Raw genomic sequence first — 27532 nt, forward strand, 5'->3', positions numbered from 1 at the left:
TTGTTCAAACTAGCCAGCCTTATTTAAGAATAATGATATTTCTCACCTGGCTTCCGTGATAGTGAGACCTTAAGCAATTTCCAGTAAAAATGAACTCAAAGCACTAACCAAGTCCTTTACCTATTTCAAGCTAATTTTATATCTATAGATGCATATTGAAACCCTATTCCTGATTTATATCTATTCCTAATTTCTAACAAGGACCCCAAATAAGTCCAATCATCACATGGTGAGATTTACTGAAAGACCATGGAAAGTGGACAGTCTAGTCTTTTGCAAGAAAGCTTTGAGGATGAAACTAATTTACTCCTTATGGAGTAAATTTTCAAATATTTGTTTTATCTCCGTTGTTCAAGGCAATGTCCAAATCACTGTCATTGTTCGAGAAGCATTCAATTATCTTCTGGTGAGACTCATTATTTGAAGAAGCTGGTAGGCCATGTGTCCTTCAGTTTAACTTGTTTTGAATCAATGGCAGAATAGCAACAATTTTGAGTCATGTAAATAGTTTTACAATAACTGAAGTAACAGCTGGCTTGATGTCTTTAAAATTGTGACCTGACAGCTGGCTGGCCCCATAAATGGAGCTGAAAATCTGCGACCCTTTTTGCACACCCCGGGCCTTCCCCAGCAGTTTGCACAGGTCCTTGTTCCAGTTGAAGCCTCTGCCCATCTCAAACCAAGCTATCAGTATAACACAAGACATTATCAGGGTCCCAGGCTGAATGTTCCTTTGTCATTAGCCTCACAAGTTATCAGCAAGCTGAATGAAAGCAGGCTCTCAGAATGGGGCATGTGGGGCCAACCCAAGCTGGTCCATGGCCTGAATTCCTGGAGGTAAGAATATAAATGGGCCAAATGCATCCCTCCTTCATCTGGCAGGTAGCGCCCAGTTTGTACATCTACTGACATGAGTGCTCGCCAACTTTATTTAAATTATAGCCTTCTCTTGAACCTGGTAAGTTTAGTGGGGTCAACATCAAAGATCACCAGTTCTGTTGAAGGGTCATGAGGACTCTAAACGTCAACTTTGTTATTCTCCGCCGATGCTGCCAGACCTGCTGAGTTTTTCCAGGTATTTCTGTTTTTGTCAAAGATCACCAGCAAGCACATTCCAGAATTTACTCCGGTTAAACATTCAGAATCTCTCCTTTATAAATTTGTAGCGATGCAGTGAAATTCTGAAATGTAAAATTAAGCCAAATGCTCACCATAGATACCATATAAATAAAGCAGATGGTTTTATGGGGCAGGATTTTCAGGTCGGCGAGCGGGGGCAGGGCCCGCTCGTCAACACATAAAATGACGCGCGGTGATGTCAGGTGGGCGTCCCAATGTCACTGCGCATCATTTAGATTTCTGCGCACCCGCCGAACCTGTCAAAAGCCTATTAAGGCTTGTTAAAAACTAATTGAAATAATTAAATGAGCTGCCTGTACAACCTCAAGGTTGTCAGGCAGGCAAAGAGCCCAGGTGGCCTTCGCATTTTTCATGGAACCTCCTCCATGGGCGGGATGAGGTTTCATGAAGCGTTTAAGTGCATGAAAGAGCGCAGGCCCTGACTCAGGGAAGACCCCCGCCCCCCTACCCAGCACTTCCAGGCGAGTATCACGCTGGGCGGGCCTTAATTGGCCCGCCCACGTAAAATGGCGGCGCGGCCCCAATCGGGGGCACCGATCGGGTTCACCCCCGCAACAGGGGGAAATTTTTGCCCATGATTTCAGTATTGAGTTGTAAAGATGTGCTTAGATGTCCATATGCTGTCCATGACTATTTCAGTTAAATATTCTTTAGTGATATTCATGTTGTTACAAATGTGAAACTTTGTTGTGAGTTAAACCTCACTTTGGGGTTTTGACCAAGTGGCCTTTTTGACCAAATTTGCCAACTTTGGCCCTGCATCCTCCAATCTGTCTCCTGTCAGATCTGGAGCAAGCTACATTGCCTCCCTGACCTTTGTCTTGCTTTCTCTGTTCTATGCTGAACAAGTACTTCACCATCTTTAATGTAAGCACCAATAGGCTCCATCACGTTTCTGCCTTGATTTTAGAACAAGTAACATTGCACATGGCACAATTCTGGAGACTTGTACTTCGTACTAATTGGGCATTAAGTACAATTGTTTTGAGGTTTTCTTTTACTGCTGGACGTTCAGTTTGTTGTTTGCCTGAACCTCTTGGCCCAGAAAGATTATGGTGCTAAAATTGAGTAGAATTGATCTATACTGGACAAAGTAACTTCACATTGACCAGGTATGGTGATTGATGGTTAAGAGCTGCCTTAATGTGATTTGAATAAAATATTTTATTATGTAAGATTTCATAGATGCAGATGAATTTAGACCAAGTTACATATCATGTTTGTTATGTAAAATGATACTTTTCAAAGAGGCTATTACGAACAATGAAAATGAGGTAATGTTTGACTAGTTAAAATTGACGATGTGATACAAGGCATGGTTAGTCACTAGAGTAGGATTAGACGATGATTGCTTCATAATGTGTCAAATACTCTCAACTGTGGAGAGCAATTTCAGTTTGGTTCACCTTAATTTGAACTTAATTTGTCCTCCTTAAACTGATGTATGTGTCAGTTGGTGCATGTGTCATGATATTGTAAAAAAGCGACTTAGACAAGGTGGAAGAAAGCCAGTATATATTTAAATTAGATTTGAAGGAATTCACAGTAGAATTCATTCCAGTTGTTAACGTGATGAAATTCATCCTGTTCATAATTTCAGTGAAATGACCATTGAATACATCTCAAAAAAGCTTCACACTTCTCGAGAAATATTTTGTGCTGAAAATTATTAACATCAATACCTCATAATACTTCATTTTGTTCAGTGCTGTTGCATATTCAGAAACATGTAAATATTAACAGCTGGTGCATATGCATGATGAAGGATTGTATTCTCTCTTTGATGTGCAGACAATGAGCATGATCTGAAAGCAGTATAGTTTGCAGGCTGAAGAAAAAAAGCTATCCTTATTTTTGTTTCTTTCAGAATGCCCTGTCAACCCATTAGAAAGCCTCTATCTTACCTGTGATCCTTACAATCTCACTTCATTTCCTTATCTCTCATTCATATTAAATGCTGCATCTATTTTTGGTCATTTGAGACACAAGGCAAATGTTTACCGGGAGATAATGGGGAAAAGACCTAAAAGTCCCAAAATTCCATATTACATCAGAAAATTGATCTATAGGGAAAGACTGGAGAAGCTCAGGCTCCTCATTGTTGAATCTAGTCGATTGAAAGGAAATAATTCAAGGTCAATAATATATTTAACAGTCCAGAAAAAGTATCCAGATTACTACCTAAAACTTAACTCTTCACCAAAGACAAGGAGCAGGATCTTCCTCTCAGCATCGGGAACGGCGAGTCATGCCATTTCCTGATTTTGCAATCCTGGCCACATCACGTCCTGCCACTCCCACAGTGTTTTGTCTCTGTGAAATGTAGATGGGCAAGGTTCAGGTCTCCTGCCTGCATAGGCAGGCCCAAGGCAGCGAGTGAGGCATATGAATAGTGAGGCAGCCTGGTTAGAAGGCCCGCCTTGGTTTTCTGGTACATCGGCCCCATCCGTTATATGGTTGTGAGGCCCCCTAGCCCTCACCTGTCATCCTCCATGCCTCTCTATAGCCCACCCATGCCTCCCGTTCCCCCTCCCACATGTATCCACAGCCACGCACCCAGTATCTACTGTGTATAGACCCCATGAGCCATGTAATAACAACAGGAAGCCTTTGAAATGGAATTTTAAGACATTGGACCTTTAACAAACTCAGAACTGTTAATCAAGCACACATCCTTGCATACACCAGTGAAAAACTCTAGTTGTATTGAAAAAAGCTTAATTCCTCCTAAATACTCATAAAGTTGTAAAAATAAGCACATATCCATTCAAAGACCACATCAAAGATAGATAATCCTATTATAACCCCATAAAGCTGTCAATCAAACAAATCTCTCAGTCCACTTCACAACTGTGTAAACAATCCTCTGCTGAGTTTTGGAACTCAGCCAAGCATTCATGGTGGTCACAACTGTGTCAATGAACTATTAGAACTGAATATAAAGGATCCTTTTGAAATTGAAGGAACTGATGGCCAGTTTTTTTTTCAAAACTACAGCAGATGTCCTATCAATCAAAAGAGTTCAGGAACAGATGGGCAATTATTTTCAAAACTTCAACAGTTTGGGTTTTTAAATCACTGCTCAGATCATGACAGCAGGATCCTCTGACATACTTTTCAATAGCTTTAAATGCATAAACACACTTTCTCTAATGGAGAAAGTACTCTAATGCATTCCAACACTAACACAATGTTGGCCATTGCAATGGTCAGCCTACCTTTTTAGGACAGAACCCTATGACAGAACTGCAGTAAAATAACTTATCTGACATAATGGTAGTTGAAATTGTCAAGACGTTTTAAGCTTACCTGTCAAAAGGTTTCTGCCTCCACAGCAGTCTTCCCCCAAGGTACATGAATTGACCTACTTGGTGGGTTCACACAGACTTCCATATCCCTTCTGTTGTGGGAAAAATATCATGGAGGATGAAATTTTAATTTTCCATAGGACCTTATAATGGTGAGCCCAATTGCATGTGGGGTTGCGAGCTGCCTCATTTCCTGCTGAGGGGAAGATGGTGTGGGTCTAAAAAGAAGGGGAAGTCTGAAATTGAGGGCCTGTGGGCCTCATTTTACCGGTTCCTGACTTGATTCCAGGCTGGTGCAGGAGGGGAAAATCCAGCCCAAGGATTTGGCTTCAAACAGGCACAAGGCAAACTTTGGAAGATGTTCTTCTTGCTAATAGGAATAAACTTGCAGGTAGGGCAATGAAGACAATTAATTAAGTAGTTATTGAAATGACCATTGGATGCTATGATGGAAGCCTGAATAAATCACATTTGCATCTCGTTTTCTTCCTAGAATACTTACAACTAATTGTCAGAAATACATAGGCCGAGGGTGTCGAATTCCTCTATGCTTCTGGCGTGTACCAGCATTGCAGTATTACTAAAGCAGAGAGTTGTGGCTATTGCAACCTGTACGGTCAACTTTTAGTTGGATGACAGGAATTTTATTACTTGTAAAATAATTTCAAGTATTTTACATTTGAGTTTTCCCTCTTAAAATATACAAGTTGCGGGAAAGATTTTCTGGTCACTGATATCCACAAGTTGCCATTTGATATGGGAATTTTGTGAGTCTAGCTAGTGCGAAAGGTCATTTACAAATCACTTACACAAAGATAGAATTCTGAAGAAATGAACCTGGTCAAAAAAAATCACATCAGTGCTGGTTCCAGTTTTAAAACATTGAAGCAGAAAATTAAATACAATGGCCAGGATTTTTCCGTTGGCGATTTGGGGGCGAGGCCCGCTCGCTGATGGGAAAATGACGCGGGATGACGCCAGGAGGAACCCCCGATGTCATCCCCGTCCATTAAAATTTTTAGGACAATTGAGGCCATTGACAGACTAATTAAGATAATTAAAGACCTGTCCGTCCAACCTTAAGGCTGGCGGGCAGGCCAAGAGCCCCAGCGGGTTCCTGATAATACATGAAACCTCATCCACTGGTGGGATGAGGTTTCATGTCTGTTTTTAAAAAGTTTAATAAAGTTTATGTCATTTTTATTAACATGTCCCATCTCGTGTGACATTGTCACATGAGGGGGACATGTTAATAATATTTTTATTTTTGTATTTTTAAAGTTTTTTACACTGTCACTAATCTCTCTGAGACAGGACTTTGTCTCGGGGAGCAGTGCGCTCTTTCACGCACATGCGCGAAAGAGCGCACTTTGACAGCTGGGAATTTTTAACGCTTCCTGTCGGACAGGCCGCTGGGCGGGCCTTAATTGGCCTGCCCACTTAAAATGGCGGCGAGGCCTGTTTCGGTGGCGGGTCTCAGCTGTCTGCCTGCCGCCGAGCCGGTGGGGCCTGCACGCCCACCAAGGGCAAAATTCTGCCCATTGAAAGGGGTAAAGGGGGTAACATGGCTTTGTGGCATCCTCCTTCATGAAGAAAAAATGTCAAAAAACAGGTCTGCTCTCAGATGCTCAGGGTGGACTGCATGAGTCTTTCCATAGTATTTAACTTCAGAGTGAATGTTGTTAAATATTATACTTTGATGGCTTGTATGATATGTCAGGATAAAGGAAATTATGGACTATCTCTAAATTATTATGAAAAGTAATCTCAGTTGGTCACTTAGCTTACAACTGTCATTTGTAATAAAAGGCTGAACACTGATCCTACTGTGCAGAAGGATTCATATGCATGGAAGAGCAAGTTTCAGAATATCAAGCTAACTGCTCCTCTTGAAACAAGACATTGGGTAGAATTTTCTGTACCCGATGGCGTCAGGCGTCTTCAGTGGCGTGAGCAGACAACAGGGTGAGAAGGCCAAAAATCGGTTTCACAACATCACAAAACCAGTTTGCGATTGTCCGCTCAGCCCATCGATGGCGGGCCACATTTCCCACTATCGGACGTTGGCAACCTCATCGTAATACATCTGCATATTATTATAAGGCCAGCCCACTGGAATCATCCTCCCATGCTGGATCATCCAGGCACGCTGACCTGTTTCACAATAGCATATGTACGGTGTGCACTTGGCGGCTGCACTTTGAGGGGAACTCGGAGGTGAGTGCACAGTAACGTTGCGCAGCACTTGCAAGGGTCACCTGTTGAACTTCAAGGTTGAATCGTGTGGGGGGGGTGCAAGGGCTGCCCTGTGGTTGAGGTGACTTGGGGGAGTGGGGGCAAGGGCTTATAGAGGTTGAAGGTAGTGCACAAGCACAGGTGATAACAGCCCCTTGCAAAGTCCCAGTTTGGACCAGTCTCCCCCATGGTTCAAGCTAACAGTGCAACCTTGCAGTGCGGGTTAAGAGGGCAAGCAACTCAGGTCTCAAACCAGTGTGTGTGCTCAACTTAAATAAGGGCAATTATAGAGGTATTAAGAAAGAGTTGCCTAAAGTAGGCTGGGAAAATAGACTAAGGGGAAGGTCAGTTGATGAGCAGTGGCAGACATTTAAGCAGATATTTCATAACGCTCAGCAAAAATTTATCCCGGTCAAGGACTCGGTGAGAAGGATGAACCACCCGTGGTTAACAAAGGTGGCCTAGGAGAGTATCCAATCAAAAACTAAGGTATACAAAGCGGCAAAAACTAATGGTAGGCCAGAGGATTGGGAATTTTTTAGGAACCAGCAGCAGATGACTAAAAAGCTAATAAAGAGGGAGAAAATTGATTATGAAAGTAAATTGGCAAGAAATATAAAAACAGCAAGAGCTTCTACGGATATATAAAAAGAGTAAAGTGAGCATGGGACCCTTGGAGGATGAGACTGGAGAATTCATAACTGGGAACCGGGAAATGGCAGATAACTTAAACCAATATTTTGCATTGGTCTTCACGGTGGAGGGCACTATAAACATCCCAAAGATATCAGACAAGCAAGGAGCGAATGGGAGGAAAGATCTTGGGCAGAATTTTTCAGTTGGCGTGCGGGGGCGGGCCCAACATGCCGATGTGTAAAATGACGTGCGATATTGCATTCGGCAGGCATGCACCAGAGTCGGCTGCGTGCCCGCCAATATATAAACGGCCTATTAAGGCCGTTAAGGATCTAATTAAGGTTATTATAAACATTGCCCATCTAACCTTAAGGTTGGGGGGGCAGACGAAAAGGCCAAGTGGCCTTCAAGTTTTTTAGGAAACCTCATCCACGAGCGGGATGAGGTTTCCTAAAGCTTTTATGAAATAAGTTTTTAAATTTTCATTAATGTAAAAATATGTCTCATCTCATGAGGGGATATGTTTAAATTAATTTATAAACCTTTTATTTCATTTTTTAAACATCGATTCAATCTTCTTGAGGCAGCTCCGTGCCTCAGGGAGATGCGTGCGAAAGAGTGCTGGCCCTGATTCTCCCTCCTCCCCACCTCCTGCACAGGTAGTGCTGAACGCTACTGGTCACATCTTATGCTGGGCGGGCCTTAATTGGCCCGCCTGCGTAAAAAGATGGCGTGGAGCTGAACGCGGGCAGCAATCGACTCCACGACCGCTCCCGCCGAGCCCGCCTGCCATATTAAAAATTCTGCCCTCTGTAACAGTCTCTATCACGAGGGACAAAGTATTTGACAAACTAATGGGACTAAAGGCAGAGAAGTCACCAGGACCTGATTGCCTGCATCCAAGGGTTTTAAAGGAAGTGGCTGCAGAGATAGTGGAGGCATTTGTCAAAATATTCCAGAACTCACTGGATTCTGGGAGGGTCCCAGCGGATTGGAAAACTGCTAATGTGATGCCCCTGTTCAAGAAGGAAGTGAGACAAAAAGCAGGAAACTGTAGGCCAATCAGCCTAACATCTGTCGTTGGGAAAATGCTGGAGTCCATTATTAAGGAGCTGACTGAGGAGCAGATGGAGGAGCTGGAGATCTGCTCCGTGGAGGAGGACGTCGATGGTGATGAGGGTGAGGAGGTCCTCGAAGGGGACAATGATGGCGATGAGGCCCTCGCACTGGCCAGACGAGGCACGCGTGCCCAGGAGGCCCTCGTAGCTGCTAGATTTGTGGAGGATGATGACGACATGCAGTGAGGAGACACCATAGATCCTCACATTGCATCTGCAAACATTTGACTCCAGTCTGGCTTATGGCAGCGCACATACCCTCTTTGATAATTCTCCTGTCATAGAGATGCAGTGGAGGCCCTAATAGTCGCTTGATTGCAGGAGAATGATGAGGACATTCCATAGATCTTCACATAGCCTCTGAGAATGTCTGGCCGAGGGCAGCTCGCTTGTGATCTATGATCAGGGTTATATCATGGAGATGCAGCCATGAAACTCTAAAAGCACCTGATCCTTTGACCACCTTCAGCACTGACCCCTTCAGGAGCACAGCATCACTGGACACAAATGCTAAAGAGATGGGGGGCAGCCCCACTTTAAAGGTGCTGAAAGCACACAGGGAGAATGATGGAACAATGGCGTCTGCCCACAACATTCTGGCAGCAATGACAAGCACTGTCAAGGTGCAGGCATCACTAATGTGTCCAGGGAGTGTGAGGCTGGACCCTCACTGCGGTCTGAAGGCCGCACAGAGCACAGGGGAGAGGCCCAGGTCTGAAACACCTGCTTTTATCTTCTGCAGAAAGGTTTCACATCTGAGCATTGTCACGAACATTGCTCATCAGAACAAGGAGCCATAGGCAGGGAGACATTCTTAGGAGTTTATTTACAAAAGTGAACATTATCTACAAGTGATTAACACCCGTGCTCAGGCTGTACGAACTACACCTTCCTGATTGGGATCAGGCGTGGCTCGGTGCTGCTCCTGCTGTGGCTGTGGCTGGAGCTGCTGCTTTGCTGTGGCTGCCATTGAGCTTTTGCCGTTGTGGTGGTGTCTTTTTTCCTGGCCTACGCTGACAGGGGAAGGAGAGGAAGAGGAACATCTTGGTGCATTCACCCCATGGGCCTTCTGTTCAATTCCAGGTTAGCTGGGGCTGCCCACTGAAGAAGATGGTAGAGAGTGGGAGACTGTGTGCTGGCAGTCCCAGCTGCCCTGGGGTGAAGGCACTCTCCTCCCCATGTCTGAAGAGAACCGAGAATCAAGACACCTCCTCATTCTTCTCCCCACCACTCCCCCATACACCTGTGGCACTTGCCCACCTTGTGCCTCACTGCCCTCTCTCCTGTGCCCTTCTCTCTCTCTCTCTCTCTCTCTTTCTTTCTCTCTCTCTCCCTGTACACCTGGGGAAATAATTCAACCCCTCTACCCGCCCTCCTCTGTTGTTTCCCTGTTGCATTAACACATTTTGGGGTGGTGCTCTAGGACCCCATGGTGATGCCATCGTTGCTGATGGTGGGGCCATCCAAGGCCAGTTATGCAGGGGCAGTGGCCTCCTCAGCTCCCACGGCCCCATCACCTTTTAAATTTTTGACAAAGCACCTAGGGGTCAAGAGCTACACTTACCCCGACGTGACAGTTGAGGCGTGCGTAAAGGCACTGGCTGGGCCGTCGGCCCCTCAGCCATTGTTGCAGCCTCAAAAATGTATGGCAAAGGTGTCTTTTTCTTGAGGTCGGAGCAGGCGGTGCACCTGGCCCTTGAAAAGAGGCTCACTGTGGGCGGGACTTTTGGTGGTGGACCCTTTGGAGGCCACCGCCCAGAGGGTAATTTTATCAAAGGTTCCCCTATTTGTCCCGAGTGAGCCCCTCCTCCCCACCTCCAGCAAGTGCGCCAAAACCCCAAAGGGCAGACTGCCCAGGGGAGGATGTTGAGGTAGCGGGAGCCTCACATGTGGAGGTCTTCCCAGCCCCTTGCCTTCCCCGGAAGTGTCGCAACTTCTTGGATGGGAAGGGATTCATGACTCCTGGAGTTAAGATTGTTTCCTATGGATTCTAGTGTCTTGTCATGTTCCCCTGAGCAGGGTCGCTCGGGGATTGGTGACGGTGTTGCCCTTGAGGTGGCACCCCACTCTGTAACCCCGAGATGCTATCTGGCCCATCGGCGGATCGCGGTGATCCCTCAATTGCTGGGTAATTGGGTGGCGGTGGCAAGGAGGGCCTCCCCACTCTGTCTCAGCCTTTGGTGCCAGGCGCACACATTCAGGGAGCCGGTGCCAGGCCGGTTGCTGCACCTTACTGTGTGCCTGGGGGGGCGCAGCGCTTCACGTTGTGAATGTGTACGCTCCCCTGGGCGCGTAGCAGCAAGCAAGCTTCTTTGAGGAAGTATCCACTCATCTTGGCTCCATCAGCGCGGGCGAGTGCATTGTCCTCGGGCTGAGGGAGTGTGACTTCAACTGTACCCTTGGAGCCAGGGACTGTCTCGGTGCCCAGCACCCCACACACTAGGTGTGAGTAAGTTGAGGGACCTGGTCGGGCCCTTTGACTTGGTGGACATCTGGCAACACCTCCACCCTGACTCCAGCATTTTCACTTTTGTGCCACCTGGAGTGGGAGCTCCGCACTCGACCGCCTTTACATTCCCAAGGCATTTGCATCCTGCATCTGCCTCCCAAGCCAGATTGGTGATGTTGCCACCCATCCTTAAAAGCCTTACCAAGCAGTTGTGCCTTTGATATTTTCAGACTGTAGGTGGTCTCTCTGCGTAAAAGTGAAATATAGCACTTATTTAAGCCCTCCTCCCACCCACTGTGGTTTAGTGGATAAATGTACAATATGATGGGGTACACAGGCATGTAGTGCAAATTTTACCTTTGCGTTGTGCTCTGATTACCGAGGGACAGCCCTGGAAATGTTACAAATGACCTCTGCGTTCCCAAGCTAGGAAGCTGGGAGGTTGAATTATTCTGACTTAATTGCTGCGAGTGATCCTTTTGTTAAGTTTATGTACGTGTATGTCGGTTGAGGATAAGCTTGTCCTTAGCCGTACTACCATCTTGCAGGATTCAGATACTGATGCTTTACCCAGACATTATAGAATAAATTACTATCCAACTGAGGTCATGCATTGTGGTATTCATGGTCCATTTCTTGTCAAATGTATAGATTTGAGAGAAGAAATTCCTTACTCTTATTCTGGATTTTGTTCTGCATTCCTCTGGAAGTAATTAGTGTAAATTGGGTAACCTGGTCAAACGGTTGCTATATTTACCACACATTTCCAATATAATTACATATGCCATATGTATTACCAGAGTTTCAGTGCTGTAATATGAATACTAAGCATATGATGTATTTTCTGTGCTGTTGCATTGGGTACTATGCATCGGCACTATGTCAGATTTTTAAAGCCACTCTATTTCTCTGTTTTTGAGTCAGTGACAGGGGTCATCAATTTAAAATTATCACTGAGCGTAAGGAAAAATCTCTTTCTACAGAGGATTTTTGAAGCGTGGAATGATTTACCATCGAGATTGGCGGAGGCACAAGACATTGCATCTTTTAAAAGTAGATTGGATAAATATTTGAAGTAGAGAAAGTTACTGGGCTATAGAGAGAGAGTGAGACAGTGGGATTAGTTTTGGATTGCTTTAGTGAAGAGGTAGCACAAATATGATTGATCAAATGGTCTCCTGTGCTGTAAATTCTTCTGGTTTTAGAGACCTTCAGGGTTACAACAACTCTGAAAAGTTGAAACTGAAATGAAATCTGATGCTCACTCTATTTCTTTTTTTTTATTATTCGTCCATGGGATGTGGGTGTCGCTGACTAGGCCAGCATTTACTGCCCATCTCGAATTGCCCTTGTTCAGAAGGCATTTAAGAGTCAGCCACATTGCTGTGGGTCTGGAGTCACATGTAGGCCAGACCAGGTAAGGAGAGCAGATTTCCTTCCCTAAAGGGCATTAGTGAACCAGATGGATTTTTACGACAATCAGCAATGGTTTCATGGTGATCACCAGACTTTTAATTCCAGATTTTTATTGAATTCAAATTTCACCATCTGCCCTGGTGGGATTCAAACCTGGGTCCCCAGAGCATTACCCTGGGTCTCTGGATTACTAGTCCAGAGTACGCCACCGCCTCCCCTATTCTACATTTGATCTGACTTCTGTTAATCAGTTATCGGAACATCCAGCAAATACTCATTCAGTCCTTTGTATTTACATTTGTACACTTTCCGTGATTTGATATTTGCCTATCTCTGTTAAATATTCCTCTTTTTAATTGTTTGTTTTTATTTTTCTTTCTATGCATTATTTTATGCGGAGCAGGCTTGAGGGTCAAGAGGCTAAATGGCATAGTCCTGTTTCTGTGCTTCTCATTTATAAATGTATCAGCCATGTTTCAGTTAGTAGCAATCTTAACTCTGAGCTAAAATTTGAAATCCAGACATGTCAACTCTGATTTCTCAGTCAAATTCAGCCTCACTCACGACCTTGGATGAAGGCTGTGAAATAAACCTCAGGATTTTTCTGTTGCTGCAGAGGGAGTGGGGTCAGGACTGCTTTGTTCTGCTGGTTGGAAACTCAGTTACAGAGAGCTGTGGTTCCCATTAGCTGATGGCACAAGGACTAGGGGACACAGATTGAAGAGATATGCGGGGGAATTATTTTAATGCAACGAGTGATAATAACTTGGAACTCGCTGCCTATGTGGGTGGTGGAAGCAGAGACAGTGAATGATTTGAAAAGGAAATTGTATTGGTACTTGAGGGAAATACGGGATAGAGTGAGAAACTGGATCTAATTGGATCGCTCCACAGAGACCTGGCAAGGTCTTGATGGGCTGAATGGCCTGCTTCTATGCCATTGGGCAGAATCTTCTGGCTGGCATGCGGGTGGCGGAGCCCGCACGTCAGCGCTTAAAATGCCGCGCAAGCATCCCGACGTCAGCATGCGGCATCGCGAGATTTCTATGCGCGCCCGCCATTAATTAAAGGCCTCGTTAAGGCCCTTAACTTACCAATCATCGACAATTTTGAGGGGCCCGTGCGAATTTCAGCTCAGCGCACGGGCCCAACGGGCAGGTGATTTTTTAACAAACCTCATCCAGTGGCGGGATGAGGTTTGACAGTGGTTTTTAAAAAGTTTAATAAAGCTTTTGTTTATTTCATTAACATGTTCCATCACGTGTGACATTTTCACATGAGGGGGACATGTTAATGAATTCTTTATTGTTCTATTTTTTATATTTGCCAGCCTTTCAGCGATCTCCCTGAGGCAGCACTTTGCCTCAGGGAGATGTGCTCTCTTTCGTGCGCATGCGTGAAAGAGCACACTCTGACAGTTGGAGAATCCCCTCCCTCGCGCAGGAAGCACATAGCGCTTCCCATCGGGTGGCCCGCTGAGCGGGCCTTAATTAGCCCGCCCACGTTAAATGGCGGCGGGGCCCGTTTCGGCGGCAGCAATTGGCTGCCCGCCTGCTGCCGAGTCGGTGAGGCCCGCCCACCCGTCAAGGACAAAATTCTGCCCGTTATGACTCAATGATTCAATGGCCAGGATTTTACGGCCCCCCCCACCCGGTTGGATATTATGGTCCCGCCGAACTGAATGGAGTTTTAAATGGCTCGCCACACTGGCTGGGGGGGAGACACGCCACGGTGGGGCCATAAAATCCTGGCGAGTGACTCGGCTCTGCAAGGCCCCAAAGCTGCCGTTAGTATTTTATTTTAAAGCAGTAAGTGTCCTGTGAAGGGAAAGGCTGGAGGAAGTGAGCCTTTGGCAAGAATGCTCGCAACACCTTTCTCTCCCTCACTTTCTCACACTCTTTCTCAGCTCAGGGACTATGGAAGTTAAATTCCTGCATGCTTCCTCCTCTCCTCCAACACTGAGCTTCTTACGTTTTTTTTTTTACTCATTCACTATTGATGGCCTCTCATTTAACCATTACAGTCGTACCCTCTATTCATTTCTGTCTACGCTCTTTTTTAAAAAATCTCCCTTGAACACTACTCTTCTATTGCATCTTTCATTTCCCAACTTACTTTTTATTTTTAAACTTTCTCCTCCTGGTTAGCAGCCATTGTTTTGCACTCTTCAATATAAAATACCTTGAGCTGTGTAAGGAATACTGTAGAGTTGCAAATTGTTGTCTATTGGTACCAAAGGAGCAGCACAACGCCCTTCCCGAAAATTTTGACAGCATTTTTGTTCAACCACGTTCATTTGTACTCATTTGATATCTGTTGCGTTCAAAAGCAATCATTTAGCTATCATTTGACATCAGTTGTGCTCAAAAGCAATCATTTAGCCATCATTTGATATCAATTGCGCTCCAAACCAATCATTTAGCTATCATTTGATATCAATTGCGCTCCAAACCAATCATTTAGCTATCATTTAACATTGCAAGTAGTGTAACTGACATCATTCTCAATTGCGCCAAACCGCAACGCTCAAACATTTGCGATTAACAACACCACTTACCTTAAGCTCTTGGACGTACAAAACAATCATAGAGCAGAATTTTGCCCTTGGTGGGCGTGCGGGCCCCACCGGCTCGGCGGCTGGCAGACAGCCGACCCCCGCCACCGAAACGGGGCCCGCCGCTATTTTGAGTGGGCGGCCCTTAATTGGCCCGCCCAGCGGCCTGCCCGACGGGAAGCGTTATGCGACAAAGTGCTGTCTCAGGGAGATTACTGACAGTCCAAAAAACTGTAAAAATAGAAAAATTAAAAAATTATTAACATGTCCCCCTCATGTGACAATGTCACACGAGATGGGACACGTTAATAAATATTACATAAAATATATTAAAGTTCTTAAAAACGGACATGAAACCTCATCCCGCCAGGTCTTTAGTTATTTTAATTACTCTGTCAATGGCCTCAATTGGCCATTGACAGGTTGGCGGGCGGACAGCTGATTTCGCTGTCCGCCCGCCTTCCTAAAAATTTAAAGGGACCGGGATGACGTCGGGGGTTCCTCCCGACGTTATCCCGCGTCATTTCCCGTCAGCGAGCGGGCCCCGCCCCCAAATCGCCGACAGGAAAATTCAGGCCATAATATTTTCCATATTTTTGAATTTCAATAGCTTCAAATATCCTAAAACTGAGCTAACTTTAGAAAAAGCAGACTTTGTTTTAACATATGTTTTAATAAGCTAGTTTTATGTTTTTTTTCATAACCTACAACTAGTGCAGCACACACCTGCCCCCCACCCAGGCCTCCAGATTGCAGCAGACTTCTCTCAAATCAGCACCTCCTCAGATCAACTTTCTTCCTCCCACAAACCCCCCACAGATTGCAGCAGTTTTCTTCCCCCATATCCCCCTTCCCTTTACCCCTCCATCTCTCCACCCCCTGTCCTCCTTTCTCTCCCTACCTCTGAACCCCCTTCCTCGCTCTTCACCCTGTCTACCCCCATCTTTCTCCCCCTCTCTCTACCCCTCTCTCCCCATCTGCCTTCCCCTCTCGCTGTCTTCCCCCCTCTCTTTCTTCCCTCTCTGTCTCCTTCTCTCTCTTACTCTCTTTCTCTGCAGTCTCTCTCTCTACCCCCTCCCCCCACTATCTCCTCTCTTTTCCCCACTCTTGCTCCACCCTCTCTCACTGCCCTCTCTCTCTCCCCTCTCTCTTTCTCTCTCCCCCCTCGCTCTTCCCCCTTTCTCTCTACCATCTCTCTCTGCCCACTTTCTCCCCTCCCATCTCTCTCTCCCCCTCCTATCTCTCTCCCCCTCCCATCCCTCTCTCCCACCCCCTCCCATCTCTCTCTCTCCCACTCCCACTCCCTCCCATCTCTCTCTCTCTCCCCTCCCCCCTCCCATCTCTCTCCCCTCCCCCCTCCCATCTTTCTCCCCTCCCCCCTCACATCTCTCTCTCCCCTCCCATCGCTCTCTCTCCCCTCTCATCTCTCTCTCTCTCCCCTCCCATCTCTCTCTCTCCCCCCTCTCCTCTCTCCCCTCCCATCTCTCTCCCTCTCCTCTCGCTCTCCCTCCCTCCCATCTTTCTCCCTCTCTCTCTCTCTATCTCTCTCTCTCTCCTCTCATCTCTCTCTCCCCTCCCTTTTTCTCTTCCACCTCCCACTCTGCCCCCTGTCTCTCTTCCCCCTTCCCCCTCCTCTCTTCCCCCTTCCCCTCCTCTCTTTCCCCCTTCCCCCTTCTCTCTTCCCCCCCAGCTCTTCCTCTGTCTCTTTCTTCCCCCGTCTCTCTCCCCTTTCTCCCTTCTCCCTTTCTCTCTTCCACCTCTCTCCCCCACCCCTCTCTCTATCCCCCCTTCTCTGTTCCCCTCTCTCTGGTTCCCCCTCTCTCTGTTTCCCCCCCCCCTCTCTCTCTGCCCCCTCTCTCCCTACCCCCATGCTCTTCCCCTCTCTCTCTCTCTCTCTCTCTCTCTCTCTACCCCCTCTCTCTACCTCCTCTCTCCCTCCTGCTGCCTCTCCCTCTCTCCATCTCCCTCCCTCTCTCCATCTCCCTCCCTCTCTCCATCTCCCTCCCTCTCTCCATCCCCCATCTTTCCCCCTCTCCCCACCCCCATCTTTCCCCCTCTCCCCACCCCCGCGAAACATGTTGACAAGGCATGTATTTTACATGACCATATCCACATGTTATATTAAATTCAAGACCTTGCAAATGAAAATAATGATTAAAACATTTAAATCTTTACATTTTATGCCTGGAAAGGATATAATATTGATACGCAAGGTTTTGCAATTGTGTGGGACAGGTAGGGTGGGTCTTGTCAATTTTTGTTCTATTGTTTGTAATAACTTAGCTGCCATTGTCATATTTTGAATAACTTGATCTTAGAGGTGATAAATTATTCCGCTAAAAATAAATCCCTTCTTTAAGAAATTAGCGGATTAAGCTGGACACAGGTTAGGTTTCATCTATAAGGAGGCAGCCGTTTCATAGGACTTAGGAGCACGAGAAGGCTGTTCGGCCCTTTGAGCCTGCACTTCCAATGAGATCACGGCTGACCTGACTATGGTCTCAACTGCACTTTCCTGTCTGCACCTCCTCCACCACCCCATGACCCTTGACTCTCTTGTCTATCAAAAATCTATCTAACTCAGCCTTGAATAAATTCAATGACCCAGCCTCCACTGCTCTCTGAGGAAGAGAATTCCACAGCCTAATAAACCTTTGAGAGAAAAAAATTCTCATCTCCGTCTTAAAAGGGAGACCTTTTATTTTTAAACTATGTCCCGTAGTTTTAGCCTCCCCCACAAGAGGAAACATAAACTATGTCCCCTAGTTCTAGCCTCCCTCACAAGAGGAAACATCCTCACGTATCTTTTTTTATTCATTCAGAGGATGTGGGCATCCCTCAATCATTGATGGAGGGACCCCAGTGCCCCTTCAACCATCCCCACCCCCCCTACCCATCTGCCTTGGGAGCTCACAAGCAACCCTGACATGGTTTACTTTTCGGGCTTTCCACATGGCGAGTTCCCCACCTGAAGCACCTGATTGCCAACTTATGGGGCTCAATTGGCAGCCGCACAGGAAGGCCATCCACGAGCCTTCCTGCCACAGACTTAATTGGGGCAAAAGTCGGAAGGTGGCGTGGTCCCTTACCAGCACCCTCCAACTTGCTTAAATGCACCAAACCAACCACAGGGGAGGGCATTAAATACCAGCCCTTGTGTCCCTCCACCCCCTCCTCATAATTTACTTTTACACCTAGCAACCTAGCATTGTATTGTCAGCAAACATTGATACATTATATTTGGTCCCCTCATTTCAGTAGCAGTTATGTCCCTAGAAACCTCATTGAAATCACTTATGTTGAAGCAATTTTTCCCATTTAAATGTATGTCCCCAACCCAAGAATTTTGGCCCCAATTTGTAACATAAACATGAAATGTACCTTATTTGTAAGCCAACAATAGACAAAACATAATACACACAAAAAAATACACACAAACAATTAACATTCACAAGGGTTTTCTTCTGTCTCACTTTTTGGTACATCTTGACAGCTTGGTGAATTGCAGGTTAGAAGAATGCTTGAATGGACTGTTGCACCATATGCTTTTGCTTTTCTGTTACAACTCCTTGAAGCAGCTGATGACTCTTTCAATGTCTCTGCTGACCTTTAAATTTCTTTCCGAAAAGGGATCATTATCTTCAAAAATTTTCAGCGCCCCTTCAATGAGCTGGAAAGCCTCCGACTGGTGTTGCGTTGTTACTTGCCTGCTGTTGCTTCCTCTTCCTCTTCCCCTGATACAGCTCTCTTCTGCTCAAGCTGCATCAGCTTCTCGCTGGTCAGTGCTTCGCTGTGGGATTCCAACACCTTCTCAACATTATCTTGGTCAGCTTGGGAAAATCCTACCTTGTTGGCCATGTCTTGGCGCATAGATTCAGTGGACACATCGAAGACAAAGTAGCAGTGAACATCATACACATGCTCAATAATCGTTCCATATTTTCTAACATACTGCACCTAGTATGGGCAATATTCATAGCACTTAGAGGAGTAGTACTTTGGCCAATAGCCTTTGTCTTATCTTTGTCCTTCTTGATGCTGCACAAAGCTGTTAGCTGAAGCCCAAGTGAACTCACTATGGTTATTGGCTTTTCACTTATGTCATCATGTCGTAACGCATCTAATTTCTGTGCCAAAGTAGTAGCTTGTCCCTTCCTTTTGGGAGTAGTGGAGTCCTTGTCACTTAATGCTTGTTTACTAGCCATCTTGTAAACGTCACTCAGGTATTACCAGGTAACATAATGATGCAAACTAGAGCAACACAATCTCATGTACTTGGATAATTTCAAATCTGTATACATAAATACGTCTGCAGAGTGACTTTGCACACTGCACTTGTGCATTTTGTCGTAGATAGTCCCCAAGCCGATATATTGAAAATATTGCAAGATGCTTGCTTAGCCCACCACTATGTCTGCTATGTATTAATTTTGATGACAAAATATAAATTGTGTGGATCCTGACTGCTTTACTAATCGAGACATAGTACATACAATGAATAAATAGATAGTTTGTTAACTACTTCATAACAAAACTATGTTATGCAAAATTACTTAGAACAGAGTATAGGCGTAAAAATTGTAAATAGCTGAGACCCCAGCTTTAAAACGTGGTGCACACCGCTAGAAATAGCCTGCAAACTGAAAATGATACATTATTCCTACATTCTGTTTACTGTCCTTTAACCAATCCTCTATCCATGCTAACGCATTTACCCATAAACCCTTGTGCAACAACCTTCCATGTGGAACTGTTTTGGCTCCCTGCTTTACTTCAGTCTGTCTCCTTGGAGAGAAGCTCCTTGCTTTCACTCAGCGTCCCCCTGGTAATACTTATTGTGTAGAATTGCTAGTGTATTTACTTCCAACCACTGCAAGACACAAAGAGGACACAATTACGCTGCGCTGCCTTTTCTAACAAATAGCTGTTTATGCATTATTAAAAATTGGGCGGAGAAAAGGAAAAGGAAGGATTTACAATGTCGTCTTAATGTGAACAAACGTCCTGGCCTGCTGTGTGGAATATTTAGGACTTATTTCCCACACAATATAGTAATTTTTGAATGTAGCAATTTGGAGTAAGTAAATATTCATACCAGCTCTATAATTTGTCTTTTGTATTTAAGACTGAGATGACTCAACAGTGATGCTATATTTGCAGTTGGGGGATTTTCCAGTTTTGGCAAGTTGCATTTAGCATTACATTGTGTAGCAAATTGTGTTTTGGGGAATTAATATGCTAATAGCTCCCATTCAAAGAAAAAAATAATTTAAAAATACTTTAAGGGGCTTGGATGGTGCAGAAGATTAGAATATTGTTGTTCCATCTTTGGTTTTGGGAATTTGGTTTGCAATTTCAGTTCAGCATGTGTCAGCACATAAATTGACAATTAATTAGAAATCTCATTCAAAAATATGGTCCTCACAACAAATTGATTTAAAATCACTTTTTAATGAAAAAAATGGCCTCAAGCACTTCTGAAATTAATGTACAAGGAGAAAGACAGCTAGCCAGGAAAGAAGAGATTAGGAGTGACTGAGCTTGGCCAAAGCAATACGTTTTGAAAAGATTTTTAAATATGGTGATATTTAACGAGGGAGTTAGAGTGTAGAACTGAGGTGATTGTAGGCTGTGCCACCAGTGATGGTCTAAAGGGTGAATAGGCAATAAGTTTGAGTCAGATGAAAGAAACATTTAGGAGGAGATATAGGGCTGCAGAAATTGCAGAATTATGATGAGGCAAGGTTCAGGAAGGGTTTTTAATAGGAGCCCATATAAGGCAATGAAATGGCAATGATAGGTGAGTAAGCATTAGTGATAGGTAGGGTCCATATATATATATAACAGCATTTTGGACAGGTAGGAATTGTTTATGTAGGAACGGTGCCTGGTGAAGAGAGCTTTAGAGCAGATGAAACGGGTCAAAGGTCTATATAAGGGTTTCGGGGCAGAATGGCTGAGGTAGGGCAGAGATAAAGTAAGTGTCCTTTGGTGATGCATTGGATGCTGAGTTCAAAGTTCCACACAGCATCTTTTTTTTATTTGTTCATGGGGTGTGAGCATTGCTAACAGGACCAGCATTTGTTGCCCATTCCCTGATTGCCCTGGAAATGGTGGTGGTGAGTCACCTCCTTGAACTGCTGCAGTCCACGTGGTCCACAGTGTCTATGGGTGGAATCAACCGCTGCAGCTGGTAACAGGCGTCATGGCGGGCGTGAGCAGATAATATGGCAGGAAGGCCAAAAACCGGTTTCACGCCGTCTTGAAACATGTTTATAATCGTCTGCTCTGCCCATCAGTGGCGGGCCGTGTTTCCCGCCACTGGATGTCGGGAACTTAATTATAATACACCTGCATATCATTATAAGCCCAGCTTGCTGGAATCATCCCCCCCGCTGGATCATCCGCTCAATCACGCCGACCGTGTTTCACAACTGTACATAAGCAACTTGCACCTGGCAAGCTGCACTTCACTTGGGTCTTTGAGGTTTGTTTGCCTACCCTGCTTCGGGCAGCAGTCACGGTCATCAGCGCCAGGCTTTGCAGGCAGCACCACATCACTTTTAGGGGGGCTCAAGGGCAGGTCTCTACCTACCAGACCAGCCATATGGCAGGGGTGACTTTCAATAGCTGCAAGGTTAGGGCTTGCTTGGGGGAGGGGGAGAAGTGGCCCCAGGCAAGGGAAGAGGCTGCAGGACAAGGGCTGTACTGGGGAAGGGGGGCTTCCCAGGGTGTGTGTGGGGACACATGTTGATCTGTGCATGTGGCCTCAAGGTGGTGAGGCTGAGGAGGCAGTCTCCAGAGGAAATGAGGCCAGATGGAAATGTGAGGGTGTGTGTGTGTGAAAATGGGTGGTGATGTCCCTTGAGCTGGCAGTGAGTGAAATGCCAGTGAACGTGTGATGGGCTCGAGTGTGAGTTTAGAGTGATGAGATGGTTGCCTTATCTTGGTGGCACGGATGCGACCATTCATCCTCTTTATGCACTGGATGGCCAACCTCATCTGTGCGGTGTTGGCACTGATCACCACTGCCACCACTGACCCTGCCAGAGTGGTGAGATTGCTGGACCTCCTGCGGCCAGAGTGGGAGCAGAGGACATTATGGCAGGCCTCCATGTGTCCAAAAGATGCATCACTGAATCGGGGTGCCACAGTTTTCTTGCCTTTTGGAGCCATGTTTTCTATGCAGCAGTCCTGGGCTGGAAGCAATGAGAAGTGTGTGCACGGCTGCACTTTAAATATGGCACCAGGCATGACGAAGCAGTGAGGTGACGGCATGGCGGGTGAATGAGAGTCTGCCCGCCATCGAAATGGCTGGTTTCCTGGGAATGCATAATTAATGAGGCGGGATTGGGACGATATGTCTTGAAAAGCCATCATTGCGGCCAGTGGGGTTCTTTTACCACCCGCTACTGCATATCTGCATATCTGGGATGATTCTGCCCTATATTTCTAACATGATGCCAACTTTATGAATGATCTGGTTTAGTCTCAAGAAGGTAGAGTTTGTGGAGGAAACTGAAAGATTTTGGCTTGGATATGTTATTTGATATCAAACAAGCAGCCTATCAGCAAAGAGAAGATCAACTTTTCAAGGTACATGGCAGACATGTAGAGTTCAGTGTAATAATCTACAGCGTAAAAGCTGTTCAGATATTACTGAGGGAATAGTTTCCAGATGGTAATAAGAAGAGGGTATAGCAAAGAGTTTTAGGGAATTCTGGAAAAGACTGTATGGCAAATGAAAACTAGCCATTTGTAGAGATGCATTGGCTGTTTTGGGATAGGAAGCATGCAAGAGAGATCCTGTGAACTTTAATAATGGAGAGAAAGCACAGGAAGGAGATGGCATGGTCAACAATATCAAATGCTGTCAAGAGGGATAATGTATGTCATTGTGGAGGAAATCATATATATCATGTGTGGTTAGTGCTATTTTGGCTCTGAGGAGAGTGATTACCAAAATGGAGGATCTGGAGCGGAGTTCCAGGGGACTTGAAAGTCACAACGTGTAAAGAGTTGAAGGGTGGACATCAGGTGGTACGGATTTTAAAGTGATGCATTAAAATTCACTGTGTTGCACTGATAACTATTCTTCTGAAATTGGGACAGAATAAAGGGAGGTTGTCCATGCAGCTGGTGGTATTACATCTGAGTGAGAGTGCTGGATGCTGACATCAGCTACGACACTGAAAATAAGATTCTGTTGCTCAGCATTAATATCTTTTCATCTGAATAGATGTAAAATTTACAGTTAAAAAATGATAGTAAGTCAGCTGTAGCATGCCAGCAGAACATAGTGGCATGTTGGATTCTTTCTTTCTCGTGGTGAAAAGACTATAACTCATCGAAGTCCCTGAGAGAGTTCTCCATTCCACTAGGGCATTAAGGTAATTGGGAAAAGATCCAGAGACAAGATGAAGACTTTTTTCCCCCCACAATGAGTAGTTATGATTTGGGATGTACTGCCTGAAAGGGCGATGGAAGCAGATTCAATAGTGACTTTCAAAAGGGAATTGGATAAATACTTGAAATGGAAACATTTTCAGGGACATGGAAATGAAAGCAATTGGATAGTTCTTTTAATCAGCCAGCACCAGACTGATGGGCTGGATGAATTTTTTCTCTGCTGTAATATATTCATCACAGCATATTCTTTCTTGATATTTTAAATAAAATGTATTTGTAGAAATATTTTTCTCGCATAATAAAACTGCGTGGAAATTAATTGTTTTATCTTACAGTTATCTGTGCTTTGAGCTATTACATCATTTAATTTTGAGGTATGCAACAGTCTTTCAGTGTAATTATTTGAAATCAGTCCACAAATCTAAACCTGGTCTTTTTTTAAAAAAAAACCAAAATGTTCAGTATTGAATAATCTATAAATTTCTCTTTTAGAAGCCAGAATTGCTTCATCATTTCTGTAGTATGCATATTTTAAATATTGGCTTTGCTAGCTATCACAAAAAATGATTTAAATACAGATGCAAGCTGCTGATACTTTATAGTTACATTTGTAAGTGCAGGATTTGTGCCTGAGGTCTAAATTTGCTCAATTATACCGTTGATTTGCTTTTTGTCGTCTTCCATTTGATGGGCACTAGAATTTTTCCACATCAGCAAGCTCCTTTCATAAGCCACCAAAAGGTCACACCCGCCTCAAAACAGCTCTGTTTTCCTGTGTGACTATGGTATAATTGGCTGATTGTGTTTGTGGTGATTGACTCACCCCCTCCCCCATCGCAGTCCCAGATAGATGCTAGCTCCCTGAGGAGAATCTCTGCGATCTGCTCTGCTCCTCACAGACGAAGGCAGAGCCATTACGCAGTTTGCAGCTGCAGCAGAAGCATCCATTTTTGTCTGATACCAGCTTCGTGCCTCGCAGGGGTTAGCATTTGTCCTCCCAGATGCTGTAAATCTGAATGCCGTACGACAGCTCTTAATTCTTTCAGTCAGTAGTGGCAGCTTTCATGTGATGCGCTGAGATGGTACACCAGGAGAACTGTGCATATCAGGTAAAGATGTCGTGATATGTAGAAAGGTGCACTTGAGGTCTGCTTAGCTCGCTTTCTGGACAGCAGCAGTTTTCTGCATTGTGTATTCTGCTTGCCCTTAGTAACATATTTTCTGAAATTGGGCTGTTATAGTAGTAGAATTTAATGGCAGAGTGTAAAGCTTATACAACAGTGCATTTTAGTGCAGAATTTATTGTGCGTGTGTGTAGAAGAGGAGGGGGAAAAAGGAGGCAAGAAAAAGAGAGCAAATATAGAGCCAGAGGGAAGTTAAATTCATCAGATTAAGACATTGTTTCGAGACAATATATGCATTGTCACAAAACATTAATTGATGTTTTAGTTACATAATTATGAAAAAAAAATGCATTTGGGACGCTCAGATAGATTGCCCAGTAGCAATTAAAGTTTTTTTCTTGTATTACTGTAACTAATGAGTTCATGCCCTTTGGGAATTCTGACTATGTGCGAGTATGCAGCAATGTTTCTTTGTGATGTTGTAGTCTATTGAAAAATAGCTGTGTGAAAATTTATATGATCATGCATCTTGCTTCTATTGAGACAAAAGAAATAATAAATAAGTGTATTTCTTAAATAATTTCTAGACTGAATTTTGGCAGTAAATTATGATTATGCTTTTAGAAAATTCTATCTAGAAAACCAATCAAACTATTTCAACACTAGGTGAAAGGAGCTAACCAGGGCCACAGAAGTAAGTGACCTAAAAAGAATGGATCGACTGAGTTCATGTCCTCTAGAAAGTCTGACTATGGTGGAGAGGATGCAGCACTGTTTCTTTGTCATGTTTTAGTTACTATGTTGAAGTGCTTTGCTTCAGTAGCTGGAATCCTTTGGAGGCCTATGTCAATGCTCAGTCTGGGCAGCAGCAGACATTTACAGTAAATCAACGCCATCGTCAGTTGTCAATTCATAAGCAGAATTTGGTGCTTCAAATTTGCAAATGTCTACAAAAATTAAATATAGCTTTATAGGTCACTACAAAGATAGCAGAATAATAATGCTATAGATGCATAATAATTATGTCACCTGCTGTAAGAATTTATCTAAGTCAATTGTAATGCGTCCATAAAAATTGGTTAGATGGTTCTAACAGAAAATAGGTGGTGGAACTGATCTGGTGAAAGCAGCAGAGCATGTCATGTTTACAATGGTGGAGTACCGTATACAGGCTACAACTTGAGCACTATGAGCACATTTGGCCACTGAACTCCAGGGAGAACATTCAAACCTCAGAGGAAGCACAGAGAAGGGCTGTTGGGCTGAATGCAAGACCAGGGTCGATGTAATGAGGAAAGGCTGGAGCAACATGAGGTCTTCAGCCTTAAAAGCCGGTAGCTAAGAAAAGACCTCAGTTTAAAAGAAAAAATTGGTGATATAAAAATTAGTGGCCCAGAAATTCTGCTGCACAACGTTCATTCTTCAGGCACCAAACAGCATCCTAAGCCTCCAATATAATGGGTGGGAGTTGTACACCCATTATAAACCAGGGTGCATTGCCTGCCATTTTGGTAAATGCTGAAATATCAGAGGGGGTTCCCTGCACCTGAAACAGGCATAGGACCTTCATTTTTGCAAATAAGACACTAACACCTGAAGTCCACCCTGCAAGATTGGTTTACTCTGAGGCAAATAATTTATCACACAATTTGTTCCTCAACTAACATGATTAAAACAGATTATTGGTCACTAATTACTTTGCTATGTTCCTACATTATAGCAGTGACTACATTTCAGAAGTACTTGATTGGCTGTGAAGCATATTGAGACATTCTGAGATTATGAAAGGCATGATATAAATACACATTCCTTTTTTTCTCAGCATTTCTCAGAATTTTAGACCAGGATAAAAGATGTCCAACAGTGGCCACCAGACAGAATGTGTAATAAAGCACACATGTATAGACCCCCCACCACCGCCACCCCCACCCCCCAAAGCTTACAGTCTGTACTTTCATATGCTAAGTTTTCCAATCTACATTTGCATTTGAAATAACCAGATACAGCTTTAGGGTGGGAATTTACTTTACTTCACTCTGGCAATGTTTTAAACACATCTTGCAGAGTAATATTGTATTTTTGCATGTGGATCTTTGTGTAACTTAACACCAATAGCTCTGATTTTAACCAGGAGCAGGAAGCAGGTGGGGTAGTAGGTGTAGGGGAGAGAAGAGCAGGGGAAGCTAGGGAGACCTTTTCAGAGGAAGGGGAGGGAATCCAGGGCAGGGAAGGCTTAACCTTTCACTGTGTTACTTAGAAACACTTGCAGAACTCCTGAATCCATAAGGAACAAGGCAGAAACATTGTATATTTGGGGCTCCTCTGGTCCCAGATCTTCCTCCACAATCACTTTCTTCATTTGTTGGGAAACGTATAACATCTTCCTCAGTCAGATCACAGTTAAAATTATTGTCAGGACCAGCTGATGTCATTGGATCCAGATATGCATATTTGAAGAAGGACCATACCAGCTTCAGGTAGGTGCTTTGACCAATTGCTCAAGAGCAAGTGAAAATTCAAAATGGCAGGATCTGTGCAGGGTGTTGGCAGGTTAATCACCTGGTCAATTTCATGCCCAGTTTCTATTGCTGAGTATAATTACACCCAGTCCAAATGAGTCAGGAATCCATTTTTAAGAATAAAATTGGGACTTGGATGCCATGTAGCTCTACAAAACAAACAATCTTATGCATCTTTTTAAAAAGTGTACATGCTTTTTAAATCTAAAAGCAATGAAGGTGAGAGGTTTCATGGGTCTATGTAGTTGCAGGATCAAGACTGGCATATATGTTGAGTGTCTTACTCCATGAATCGAACCACCATTTTGTATTTCATGTTTTAAAGGAAATTTGTTTTTCCTTTTTTGGGCTTAAATCCCTGGGATCTATGAACCAGGCTCTTTCACAACTGGACAATAGCAGCTTTTAAACTGAATGTACCAGTTGACAGTGACAAAATGCAAACGCACCCGGCAGGCTGGGAAATTTTTTGCTTTGCCAAATTAGTTTTACAGCAGAGGATGCTGCAGCTTGAGTGTCTGAGACTATTCATTTTACCACATAAAGCAGGCATTGTTTATAGCATAAGGAGCTGAATGATGTGTTTGAACCTACGCACTTTTCTGAATTGTTTTGTTGATCATA

The 27532-nt window shown here is 44.4% G+C and overlaps 1 protein-coding gene across 7 annotated transcripts in view; it reads left to right on the forward strand.

The window, feature by feature from the left end:
* The window catches only part of schip1 (schwannomin interacting protein 1), a 676403-nt gene that overhangs the window by 554732 nt on the left and 94139 nt on the right, over window positions 1–27532 (forward strand). The window contains exon 1 of one of the 7 annotated variants that reach the window (XM_078563761.1): window positions 24103–24374. The exons of the other annotated variants lie outside the window; for them this stretch is intronic. Within the exon in view, the coding sequence (XP_078419887.1) occupies window positions 24345–24374 (30 nt within the window). The 5' untranslated portion in view covers window positions 24103–24344. Of the gene's footprint in view, window positions 1–24102; window positions 24375–27532 lie in introns of those variants that run through there. 7 annotated transcript variants of the gene reach the window in all.

Source organism: Cetorhinus maximus, chromosome 19, assembly GCF_964194155.1.
Source record: "Cetorhinus maximus chromosome 19, sCetMax3.hap1.1, whole genome shotgun sequence".
Taxonomy (NCBI): domain Eukaryota; kingdom Metazoa; phylum Chordata; class Chondrichthyes; order Lamniformes; family Cetorhinidae; genus Cetorhinus; species Cetorhinus maximus.